The sequence below is a fragment of the Dipteris shenzhenensis genome, chromosome 2 (genome assembly GCF_047967505.1).
Source record: "Dipteris shenzhenensis isolate YYH24624 ecotype China chromosome 2, Dip_SZ_1.0, whole genome shotgun sequence".
NCBI lineage: Eukaryota > Viridiplantae > Streptophyta > Polypodiopsida > Gleicheniales > Dipteridaceae > Dipteris > Dipteris shenzhenensis.
Window position 1 is genome coordinate 49704475 of NC_141597.1, and position 13673 is coordinate 49718147.

General features: G+C 40.2%; 1 protein-coding gene across 1 annotated transcript; it reads right to left on the reverse strand.

Annotated features, from left to right (window-relative positions):
• Positions 1-12373: 12373 nt before the first annotated feature.
• On the reverse strand, positions 12374-13057 carry LOC147904908 (uncharacterized). Its single transcript, XM_087392706.1, has one exon. The coding sequence runs from the start codon at positions 13055-13057 to the stop codon at positions 12374-12376; it is 684 nt and encodes a 227-aa protein (XP_087248832.1).
• Positions 13058-13673: the final 616 nt, after the last annotated feature.

Below are 13673 nucleotides of genomic sequence, written 5' to 3' on the forward strand. Positions count from 1 at the left end.
TTGCTCAAGTATTGAATTCTCCCCACCCTCTCCTTCTACCTATCTTGGACTACTGAGAAACCTGGGATGTCTGGATTTTAGTCTTGGAGTAATGACATCTTGGATCCTTCAATTTGACAGAGCATACAAACCTTCAACCAAGGTTGCTAGTGTGGGTGTGAAGCTCACTTCACCGGGGGGTGAGGTGTATTGTTATAACAATTCTACAAGTACTTGCAACCAAGTTGAGTACTCGGCACTCATTTTTGGGCTACAAAAGGTGCAAAAACATCACATCAAGCAACTTGAGATGTGAGGAGATTCTCAAATCGTGTGTGAACAAGTTAGTGGAAGATGGAAGGTGTGGAGTGAAGGCTTAGTTCCATGACATCAACAAGCATCAGAACTTTGCAAACAATTTGAAGAGGTAAAAATTCAGCATATCCCTCGAACTCAAAATTTAGTTAATGATTTCTTGGCATGTGAAGCTTGTACTTCAATCATGCATGAAACGAGTGGAAGCCTTGCCTCAACAAAGGCGCAAGCCACGAATGAGGGTGATCATTTGTAAGGAATGCAAAGGTTGTGGTCATCGTGAAACTAAGTGTTGTACATATTTGATACGAGTTTACCGACTTCAGAACATCATCAAAAAGGTCCTTAAGGACACTGCTCAAAAGAAGGATGCCAAATCGCACACCCCTCGAAGAAATAACATGGCGACTACAAGAACTGGAAGAAGCTGAAGGTGATGTGCAAGCTCTCCAACTATTGACATTTGTCGTGGCATTCTTGTTTGCCTTGATGAACAACCTCATGCAACGCCGTGTCTCTAACCCTTGCCTATAAAGATGGTTTGGTCCTTTTAAGATTGTCTATGAGCTATTCTATGCTGAAGATTCTTCCCATATAGCATTTCACAATACACCAATCACACCCTACCCTGCCTGTGTGTGCTTTGTGGATGTATCTTCACTTGATTTTCAGTTCAAGCTACCTCTTTCCATTGTTTACAAATAGATAAGCCTCATTTTGCCTCTCTCTTTTCGATTTTCCAAGCATGGCTGACAATCCTGTGTTCTGTGGTCAGGTTGAAGAAAATCCAAATGAGTGTCTTGTGGCCTTCAAGCGCCGTTGTGTTTCAGATCTCAACTTTCTTACCGAAGATAGATGGTTGTTAGTTCTTCCCACATTTCTTGAGGGTTTGGCTCAAGTGTGGTATGAGAAGTAGGCCGAGGATATTCGCCAAAGTTAGCTAAGGTTGATAGTAGTTATGATTGAGTATTTCAACAAAGAAGTGGATTCAGCGACCGTGCTCCTGGACCATTTAGCCACATAGGAGGACAACATCGAATTTCGAGCTGGAATGATTCAACATGTGCTGGGCTACCTTGTAATAGGAGTACGTGATGAATTCTGCCTCAAGCTTAAATGGGAGAATCTAGAGACCATGGTGCTAGCACAAGAGATTGCTCAAAAGTTTGATAAAGTTCAGTCTAATCTCGCTTCAAAGAAGACGGTTCTCCCTCCACAACCCCCTCAATTCTTGCAACAACAACCTGGGGGGTCCAACTCAGGGGCATACCCCCACCCCCCCTTAGGGATGTATCCACTGCCTCCACCTCAAATGTATGGTCCTCCCTTAGATGCTTAGCCTCAACAAGTTGTATATCCTCACCCTCGCCTGCAAGATTTCCCTAGCCTCGCCCACAAGCCCTCCTCCTTCCTACTCCCCCGACCCCTCCTGCTAAAGAACCCAGATTCAATGACTTTACCGAGGCCCTAAATGATCTTCGACTTGAGATGGTGGGCATTAGAAATCAAGCCAATCACCCTCCAAGAGAATGTGCTAATGTTCTGTGCTATGAGTGCCACCAACAGGGTCATTATCACATCGAATGTACCAATATTCCAAGGGTGAATGAGGCCCCAAGGATTCTGACGTAGAGGTCCTTGACCTCGGGAAGAGAAGTCATACCACCTTGGACCCTCTCCAAACCATGGCCGGGCCTCCCCAGGAAGAAGGTGTCCTTCTCACAGCCCTCAGATGTTGAGATGGCACACCCACCAATAGAAAAGACTAAAAGATCTCGTAGGAGTAAGTGGTCACCCTCAGATTTTCCTATCGACTCAGGGCAAGTAAACTATTCGGTCGTTTAGGACCTTGCTCATTAGTCTTTGAGCATCACGCTTCCTCAACTAATAGCATTAAGCCCTAAGGTGAGACGTGAGATGCACCAAGGGCTCTCAACAAGGAGGAGCAAGAAAAAGGGAAAGGTACGGGAAATTTCTTCTATCTCTGAAGAAGTTGATCGGCACCTGCATACAATAGATGTCATCATAGATCAAAAGTGTGTGTGTTGATGGGGGAGCTGCATGTAATATCATGGTGCCCCGTATCATAAAGAAGTTGAATTTGAAATGCACAAGGCATTCCTCCACTCGAATCAAGGTAGCAGATGGTCGACGACCGACATTTTGCATGTCACTATCCTCCACTTGGAATGAGAAGCCTGTTGTCATACTATCTTTTGCATTTTCTTTGGTTCGATCAAGATCTTGCATGATGAGGTCTATCTTACTATTAAATTCATGATTCAAGGCAAGCAACTCTACTTCATTAGAGAAGAGGGGGATTACTTTAGCAGGGTGAGCTCCCCCCATCTCTACCACCATCACTGGGGGAGGCCTTGTCCATGCCATCGGTAAGGGGCGCCCTATCCCTACCACCATCGCTAGAGGATGCCATCTCTCGTTCCGAGTCTCACCAATTTCAACAAACCCAACAGTCACAAACCTACTAAAATCTCCAATACTTACTAATAGTGTTAATAAACTCCTTTCAAAATTTTGGATCTCTAAAATATCCAAGACTTAATAATGGTGCCAATAAACACCTTTCAAAGTTTCAGCAAGGATCATATAGACAAAGATTTTTTTTAAAACTTAATGGAAAATAAACCAATTTGCTTAAGAATTTCTACATGTATTTGTGGTAGTTAATTGATTAAGGAAATCAATTAAAATAAATAAAGGAAATGAAGTCAATTTGATGAAGTAAAAATAGGGGAGAACATCTAACAAGGTAAATTGAATAGATTGGTTTAAACAAGGAAAAATAATAAAGGCAAAAATAAGCATTAAATGAAAAAATCAAACAAAAAATGAGTTGGGACGAAGGGAAAAGATGACAAAGGCACATTAATTTAAGGAAACAACAAGTTTCTCTATCAAACTAAGCATGTACAACAAATCTAATTACACTCTAAAAAAAACTAAGGTACATAAAGAGGGGTAAGTCAAAATATCGAGCGACTGCGTTCGAGCGAGCCCAAAGTTCGAGCGACACTTATGAGAAACTTTGTCTAAACCTGTAGGAGCAATAAATTTTTAGTAAAATTGATTGAATGTACATGACACTATTACAGATTATTTTAAATTAGTTTTTGTATGATTCTTGGCAACCTACAAAGATTAAACTTACTATTAGATAACTCATAAATCCATGTAAGTCAGCAATCATTCAATGAATACCAAAGGGAAAATTCTTGGCAACATACAAAGAGAAAATCTATTATTCGATAAATAATAAATACATGCAAGTTAGCAATAATTCAATAGATACAAAAGAAAAAATGTTGTAATGTCTACACCTCAAGGCGATCACTCAAAATCATGTAAGGTAGCATGTGAGTTGAACAGGTTTCTTTATTTTATGGAGTTACATGATATGGAAGCTCCTCCTAGCAAAATCTCTCATAAACAACTATTTGTAGCTCATCGATTTTTATGCTACCGACGTGATTTGATCCATTTTGTACACAAAATGATCACATGAATAAAATGTTTAAACTATGGAACTAATAAATTATTGATCACCTTATGGCCATGATGATGCTAACTAAATATGGATCACCTTCATATGTCCTTGACCATGTATGCACCTCTAGGATGGAGGGAGGAAACCAAGGACCCAGACTCTATATGAGAAAAATCCATGGTCATAATTAAATATAGAGTTTGATAAGGTCCGACTCTCATGAAACAAAGATAAGTATAAACTTTCTAAAGATCTAGGATTTTGACACTTTAACATGATAAATGTATTCATTCATATCATTCCGATCATTTTGACTACAAACATGACCATATTTGGAGTCCAATTGACCAAGTTATGGCCCAAATAAAATTGGTAAGAGGAGCCTCCCAAGAGGCCGCGATATCGCGGCCTCTAGGGAGGCTCCTCCTCCCATTATTTTTTTGCCTTGAAAATGGAAATTGCACAAGAAAAACACATACTTTGACCCCTTTCTTCCACCCCTCCTTTGTTGACCCTTGAAAAACATTGCCAAACATTTTCAAAAATTGTTGTTTGTCTATAAGACAATTGATTACTCACAATATCATGGGTAGGACAACAACTATAAAAGTAAGCAATGAATGCTACTTTTTGAACATAAAACATCACACTAGGATGTCAAAAGTTATGAAATTCCTTGCTCGAACCATCACCTCGCTCGAACGTAGTCGCTCGAATTCTCGTAAATCTCTATAAAAAGCTTCAAATTTTAGTTATTAATCTAGCAAAAAGAATTATGGTTAGAGGGTTTAGGGTTTAGAATGTGAAAAATCGTAGGGTTTAGAAATGTTTTTAAAAGAAAAAGAAAAAAGAAAATAGCAGCGGAAGTGAGTGTGTGTTACAAAGAAAGCTTGTGTAAAAATAAATGATAAAAAAATGTAGACATTAGTAAAAACAAAAAGGGCCATTAAAGAAAATAAAGAGAAATTAATTCCATATGATTAATAAAGAGGGAAAATGAGCTATATAAAAACAAACACACACACACACACACACACACATATAAGGGAAAGTAGACCACCGTTCAACAAACTGGATATGGTGGACGAATAAGAAGTTCATGACTTCTTTACAAATGTGCAACGTCACAAGTAGTCACGGGGAAATGAAAGATCATCCAAGTAAAGGAGTGGGAAGTCCACATAGTCTGTGTGTGTCGAGAAGTTCGTAGAGGTGCCAAGAAGTTCAAAGGTACTGTGATCACGCCAACAACTCGTGAAAAGGAAGGTGAGAAATCACAATGGAATGATAGAAGCGTTGGATACAATGCAAGAGATTGGCGACAAGCTTGCAGGAACCCCGCCTTCGCCTCACGACCTCGAGCAATAGCAGCTAAAGGTTAACCACAACGAGCAAACTATCTTTACAAGCAAATAGGTGCTCAAGCGAAGCTTCCAAAGCAAAGGAGTCGCCTGTTCCGACAGAATTAAGCAAGAGGCTGAGCAAAAGAGGTAGCCTTGAGGGACGTGAGGCTTGTCAGCCCGTAAGAGACGATTGTTGCCAACCGAGATGAAACACAAAGCGGAAAGTTAATATCCTTCAAGATGTACGGGCAAGTTGAGACTTCATCGACAGTTAGGCACTACCGTAAGAAAGTATGGAGGCACTACCGTAAGCAGAGGTTAAAACGCGCAAACACTTGGAGCTGTGTCGCCAAGCGAGATCTTTAAAAAAAGAGACCTTGAGATGTGGCAAAAAACAACAGTGAAAGAGAGCCTGCCCCTGCTAAGAGTGTACTCTATGTGTAAGCTGCATGGTGTGTGTGCAACAACCTGAGATGAGCCGTCATGAGCCAACTCGCAAGGGTCGGTAGTAAGAGGAAGATAGGAATGACAAACAATTGTAAGGACAGGAAGCGCGAGATACATAATGAACAGTAGGTGTTAGGAGAAAAAGGGAGCAATGAAGACCTGCGAGGAAGCCATGGTACCGGCTTTGCTAGGGATTAACGACTGGCAATATGGCACACAAAAAAGGGGTTCGTAGAGGAGGACTCTAAGGGGAGGGAGTAAGAGGAATCATCTCTTGTGAGCTTTATAAAAGAGAAACATAGGGCTGTTACAAGAAGGCATGCTACCATCATGATCATTCTTGTTGCCACCACGATGTGTAAGATCGTGGGTGGTGAAGAAAAAAGTGGATTAGGAAGTTAATACTGGTTTTTAGGAGGTTTAGATAGTTTAGGTTAAGCATAGTGCTCATGAACAGAATTTGGGAGGGCTAATCTTGAATGGAGGGTTAATCAATGAATGTAGGTGTAGTCACGTGCAAATGTCTTTGTGATGTAGAGAACTTCCATTGCTAAAGTTAGATTTCATCTTTAGTCTTTCATTCCCTACCAAATGCTTGTGAGATATGTATTTCAGATTAGATATATGTAGAGGGCCGAGAGAAAGGGGCCTATGAAATCAAATAACAATACAAGGTAGGTGGTTAACCACCAATATATAAAGTGTACTAATGGAAGTATCAAGAGCAATGCTCGAGAAGTTAGGCTGCAACATCATAGTGAAAATTATTGATGATAAAAATATTAACACAGAGGGGCATGAGAAAGAATTATTATCCTAGATTAAGCACGTTTTGGGGGCCTTGTAGATGGACTAGTTACAGAGGATTACTTATTAGGTAAGTGAAGGCATCCATACCTTGATTAGTTACCAAAAGAGGGTTTCACAATTATACAAATTAAAGAAGTATGCCATGAAATAACAAGGAGAAAAATCTTAAAGGGGAAATAATTAAAGTAAAGAAGAAAATTCAAGAAAATACACAATGGTGAATGTGGGTGAGAAGGTCATATTCTATTGCCATCCAAATATTTCTATCAACCTCTCTTGTGAGATCTCTAAGAAAGGGGGGTCGGTGCACCATTGGTACTATCTATATATGGGTGTGGTTGCATAGTTAGTCTAATGGAGTATTCGATACAATGGATGTGTGTGTGTGTGTGTGTGTGTGTGTGTGTGAGTGAAAAGGGGAGGTTTATTCATATGAAAATATTAGGGATAGGGATAAATTTGACAAGGGACTAGTTAGGGCAGAGATAAAAAGCTCTAAAGTTTTAAAAGTATAGTAAAGGTTCTAAAGAGATAAAAAAAAGGGGGGGTTAAATAAAATGTAAAAAAATGAAACAATTAGAATGTAAATAAGAAAGAAAAGTGGGAATTAGAAACTAAATTGAAGGAGGAAAAAAAATAAAATTAATAATTTTCTTTAAAAAAGACCTTGAAACAAGAACCAAACATAGAAGCGGAAAAAGGGGGAAGGGGGTTAAAATGTTTACTAAGAAAATTGTTTTTTTTTTTTTGTGTGTGTGTGTGTGTATGTGTGTGTGTGTGTGTATGTGTGTGGGACCCACCCCCAACCCAGAGGTAAGACCACATGGTGGGGAGTAAGCCCACCATGTGGAACTTACTCCACACCTAATAGTAAATGCTAAAAAAAGGAAACTCTTTGATAAGTGTCAAAAGTGATATAAAGTGATGCTATTATTGGATGCACAATCCAAATTTTGGAACCAATGTTTTTGCACCCAAAAAGTAGTCATTAGTAAACAAAAGAGAGGCACTCAAAATAATTGCAATGAATTAATTGTATGGTACTAGCCTGACCAAAGGCTAGTTGGAAGATCAGGGTGTGTTCTCAGATTTAATAATCCCATCAATAAATGAACCATACAATTAATTCAATCATTTGGATAATTATAAAAAGAACTGGTTGGAAAAATATGAATAACAGTAAATTGGTGTACCCTTTGTCAATATTGCAATCCAAAACCTTTTTTTAAACCAAAAAATAGGAGGATTGGCAAAAGAAGTTTTCTTTATATCGAGTTTGCAAACTTTAAGCAAATAATTAGTACAAAAATGTCGAATCTATCAAGTAGGTCAGGGTCCACTTACCTGCCACCATCAAAATACACTATATGTTAGAACAATATAGCATGATTTGGGTAGATAGGTAATGCATGTGCTCCCTGGCTTGTTATTGCATCACCTAGGAACATGCACAACCTTCTAGATTCTAATGCATAAAAAGAGTCATTAAGGAGCAAAAATAAAGGGACATAAACCACAAATAATGTTTGAAAAAAAGGGGGTTTAATCCGCAACCATTAGACGAACCATCATTTGAGATAGAGCAAGAGATAAAGCACCATCTTAAGAGAAAAATTAAACCTTGTCATAGGGGGGTAGTCCACACCCTTTTTAAATATGGGGGTATTCCTCATCCTTGATTGCACAACAAGGACCATCTAGACAAAGAATTTTTAAAAAACTTAATGGAAAATAAACGAATTTGCATAAGAATTTCTACATGTATTTGTGGTAATTAATTGATTAAGGCAATTAATTAAAATAAATAAAGGAAATGAAGGCAATTTGGGCAAGACGAAATGATTGATTGCCAAATGTGACCCATGCCCCAATGCTAAGTACTTCACGGCCTGTTTCATTGCAGGCCTAAGGAAGAAAATCCACAAAGACATGAAAAAAATTAGGAGTTATGAAACATTTAGTACTACTTATCTTCAACATACCCAACAACCCACCTTGACCTCAACAATACCAACCGACACCCACACCAATGTATAGGCAATCGGCACTTGCACAATAGCACCCCCAGCTACGAGGCTGAATCCTATTCCCATTTGAACACAAGTGGATTCGCCTTTCGAGTATCAAGCTGAGTATCCAGTGTACTATGTAGAAGGCGCATAATGTTTAATACCAATCTATGCAAAGCAAGTTCGACCCAACACATATCGAGTGCCAATCAAGTGCTACGGTTGTGGAGAAAATCACCGGATCACAAAGTGCCCTCATTGTGGTAGCCCCGCTACTTTCCAACCACTTTGCGGAGATTGTTGCATAGGCCATGCCTATATGGATTGTCCCATGATAAATAAGGTCCCACAATATAGTGAGGCTAAGCCTTACATCCCAATTGGCATTATTGGGGTGGACCATCAAAGTCTGGGGTCGATAAGCATAATATCACAACTTGTGAATGTAACTACACGCCAGCAAAAAGAGGCCACCAAGGACCCTAATATTCGAATTCAATCAAGATGACTTCTTCAAAAAATAGTACAAATGCCTCTACCTCCGCTAAGCAATGAGTAGCCAAGATCATCCATATCAGCTCATGAGGCTTAAATAAAAGAAGCTCCATTCTCGAATGCAAAAGTGGAGAAGGCTCAATTTCAAGCACTTCAACAATGGGTACAAAAGGAACAAGCTCAATTTGAGGTTGAGAAGCAAGCACAAGATCCAATCCCCAAATTGACCCCCCAAAGTATCGATACTTTACTCGAGCCTCTATTCCAACAATAGAATCCACAACATATGTATCATCATGCCAACTTGAAGGAGCCACACTCTCTAGCATTCTAAGTTGCCCCGTGTCAATTCCCATTGGAATCCTATTACAGAATTGTTCCAATCTTTGGGATAGTTTCAAAGGTTGGATTGAACTTGCAAATCCCCCTCCACCTATGGAAGACATAGAAGATATCCGTGTGCAGATGGGTGAGAGAGATGACATACACAACATTATTGTGCCTTTGATCCACATGGCATATAATGAAGTCCAAGCCATTGTGGATGTTGGAGCAGGTGTAGATGTCCTATCCAAGGAGCTCTATGATGAATGGGGTCTCCCACCAATGCAAAAAGCTAATTTCAACATATGCCTTGTTGATGATTCATGAGCAAAACCCTAGGGAATATTGAATGGCGTGTCAATAAAAGTTGCAGGAGTCTGTTTTTCCTTTCAATTCACAATCTTGGATCTCCCCAAGAAATCCTATCAACTTGCTGGGACATCCTTGGTTGTAAGAAGCATCAACCCTCCATCATTGGGGAACCGGATAGACTGAAAATCCAAAATTGTGACACCACAATCAGGGTGAATGTGGGGATAGGAGTAATAAACCAATTGTGCTTAGAGCGTTGGATGAAACCACTTCAACGACCATATCTTGAAAGCAAATTAGGTCCCCTACAATAGCATGCCATAGCGGGTGATACACAAAGTGGATACAAACATTGGCAACCATTGACAACTACCATTCATTAGACCCCATCTTCTCATAGATAGATGCTAGGCTCATGCAGGTAGATCCTCCACTCAGACATGAAGAACTAATCAATCTAGAGGTGCCATTCTTTATGGATGACCTTGAGTGGAATAATGAACTTGAAGAAGGTACCCATACTAATAATGACTCAAATTTTCCTTGGGACCTTGAAAGTGAGGCTGAGAATGCCCAAATTGAAGATCAAGTCTTTGACAATGACACAGCCATTTTGCATGCCCTAATGAGCTTCCTAAAATTGAACCTCCAAAGTTGAATAACAGCAAAAGATCCTGCAAGAAAGTTGGAGGAAATCGCCAAAAAGCCAAGACCAAGCACTTCAATGAATTTGAATGAGTCCAATCAAGGATCGTTAAATTGTCCCTCTAAATCTGAGCCACCTCCTCTTGAATGGTCCCCTAATGGACCAGAAGGAGTATCCATAGCAAATGATCTCTTGCTTAGGAGCACCTTACTAGTGGAAAAGTTATCCCACAATTCCCAACATAAGAAGTTTCGAAAGTATAAGCCACATGTGCGGATGAAGATCGATCAAGAGACTTTAGAAAATGAAAGTCCCCAAGATCCTAAAAAATAGGTTAATGATACTATGGCACCTAATACCCATAGCACATGTCAAGCTAGTTCAACACTATTAGAGATTGATCTTCGAGAAGGGCCAGAGTACTTCAAGAACTACACAAGTGGTAGTGTCCCCAAGAATGCCAAAGTACACAAGGGAAAACTCAAGTATCTAGGTCAAGGACCCTACCGAGTAAGAAAAATGAATCCCATTGGAGCTGTGTTGCTAGAAACATTAGATGGAGTCCAATTCAACACAACCATAAATGGAAGCTGATTGAAGCAATACTACATCAACACGCAAGCCATCCCTGACAATAATGAAGTTTTGGGAACCCCAAGTCTTCAATAGTTAGCACTAGATTGTTACACATGCACTCACTAGCATATGCACGTTTTTGCACATATAGTTTGCACTAGATTGTTACATGCACACTCACTGGCATATGCACGTTTTTGCACATTTAGAAAGACCTAATCAATTTCCACTTAGGGATGATTGAGTCTTAGTTTCCCTATGAGATCCCATAAATAAGCATATAGTTAATCCCTACCTAATCGACAGATCATGTGCACTCACATGATTTTGCATAGGTACATAATAGATTGCATCAATAATAGTATCACACACTTTCATTTCATACTCTCAAAGCATGCAATGAATTCACAAGCAGGACAAGAAGCTATGCGAGGTCAACATGCAACTCCTACATACAACATGCAACATGCGAGTTCTACATGCAACTCCTACATGCAACGTGCAACTCCTACATGCAACATGCACCTTCTATATGCAAGTTCTACACGTAGAGAGAGAATGTCTTACAATTCCTACATGCAGAGAGAGAAGCTCTCCAACTTGATGCCCCATAATGGAATGAAGCCCACACTCTTTGGGGCATTGTGTTGAGTTCTACTTTGGTATTCCAAGCAATTGTCTCAAGTGTCCATGCTTCCTTGCACTCCATGTCCAAAAAGCATGTCATAACTTTGCAACTCCTCCTCCCCTCTCCTCCAACCTTGCAACCCATCCTCTCCCTCCTCCTCCTTCCTTCTCCTCCTCCTCCTCCTCCCTCCTTCCTCCTCCTCCTCTCTCTTCTCCTCCTCCCTCCTCTTCTCCTCCTCTCTCTTCTCCTCCTCCTCTCTCCTCCTCCTCCCTCCTACTCTCTCTTCTCCTCCTCCCTCCTCCTCCTTTCTCCTCTCTCTTTTTCCCCCATGCTCTTACACCTTCTTCCTCTCCCACTCCTATTCTCCCCCTAAACCCTTAGTCCCTCAACCCTTGACCTCCATGATCTACGAGGGAGATGAGTTCTCCCCCATGTACTCTACCCTGAACCTTGGATCCTCCTTTTAACCCTTAAACCTCTTCTAAACTTTGGAACCTCTCTTTGAATGTTGGAACCTCCTTCTAATAATCCAAACAAAACAATGTCAATAATTGGATACAAACATTGGAAACCATTGAAAATTGCCATTCATTTAGACGCCATCTTCTCACAGATAGATGTTAGGGTCATGCAGGTACATCCTCCACTCACAAATGAAGAACCAATCAATCTACAGGTGCCATTCTTTATGGTTGACCTCAAATGGAATAATAATGAACTTGACGAAGGTACCCATACCAAATAGTCGCATTTCCTTAGACTTGAATTCGTTTGACTAGCCATGTGGAAGTAGTTAATAAGCTTATGTTAATTATTGTATTTACAAAGTATTCATGGAAGGGACTACTCTCTATCTCTCTCTCCCTCTCCATCGAAACCATAGCCAAAAAAATATTATTATTTAATCTAATTGCATCTCTGTAATTATCCATCATGAAGTCATGATCTTCAAGTAAGTGTATCAATTAGATCATAAATAAATTCTTAGCAAAACATTTTCAACTCCATCTCTGCCATGGGTCTCATGGCAAGGTCTCCATTACAACCAAGTCGACTTAAGCGTTCGACTATGTCAAATGCTGTTTTTCGATCAGTAGGATTTGGTGTCATCATGGAATTACTCATGGTCTTCAAATGTGCTGTTAATGCCCTTTTGCAATGTGGAACAATAGGTGCAACTCCTGAAACTCTCAATGCATCCTCCGCAAAACAAGCAAGTTGTTTGAAAACCCACCCAAGAGCATAAACATCTGAAGAAGGAGAGTATGGAGAAGATACTGATGGGTCCAAAATCTCTAGGGCAAGCCACTTGTGAGCTTGCAAAGATTTCTTTTTAGCATCAACATGAGACTTGAATTCACCTGATGGCTCTAGCACTCCCTTTTGTGAAATTAAGGGACCTCTTCCCTCTTTGAATGCTAGAGCACGGCCCCAATCAATTATACCTATCTGAACCTGTCCTTTTGGAGGCCAATCTAGAACAACATTGCAAAGATGTAGGTCACAATGGATCCAACCATGCTCATGTAGTGCTGCAAGTCCCAAGGCCAAAGCATGCACCATATCGATAGTGGAATTGGTAAAACTTTTAATTTTCTCAAGCATGTCATCTGTTGGGTCATTTTCTTTTGCCCTCTTGTGCTTTTGTCCCTCAAAGTGCTTATCCATATATTCTGCATATCTCCTAGAAGCTACGGGAAGCTGCTTCAAGAAGTCATCTAATGTGCCACCATTAAAAAATGGTGTTATAATCCAAAAGGGCTTCTTTCTAGTGTTGACTCTGTGCCAACATGAACTTATGAAGAAAGAGAAGGTGTTACAACTTTGTGTTACAACTTCTAGACACAACTTTATGTTACGACTTTGTGTAACAACTTTGTGTTGCAAGTTTGTGTTACAAGTTTATGTTACGACTTTGTGTAACAACTTTGTGTAACAACTTTGTGTTACATCTTCTACATGAAGAGAGAGAATGTGTTACGACTTTGTGACACAACTTTGTGTTACAACTTTGTGATACGACTTTGTGTTACATGCAGAGAGGGAAGCTCTCCAACTTGTATAAATACCCCATAATGGAATGAAGCCCACACTCTTGGGGCATTGTGTTGAGTCTACATTGGTATTCCAAGCATTTGTCTCAAGTGTCCATGCTTCCTTGCACTGCACGTCCAAAAGCATGTCCTAACCTTGCAACCCTTCTCCCCTCTCCTCCAACCCTGCAACCCATCCTCTCCCTCTCCTCCTCCCTCCTCCCTCCTCCTCCTCCCTCCTCCTCCCTCCT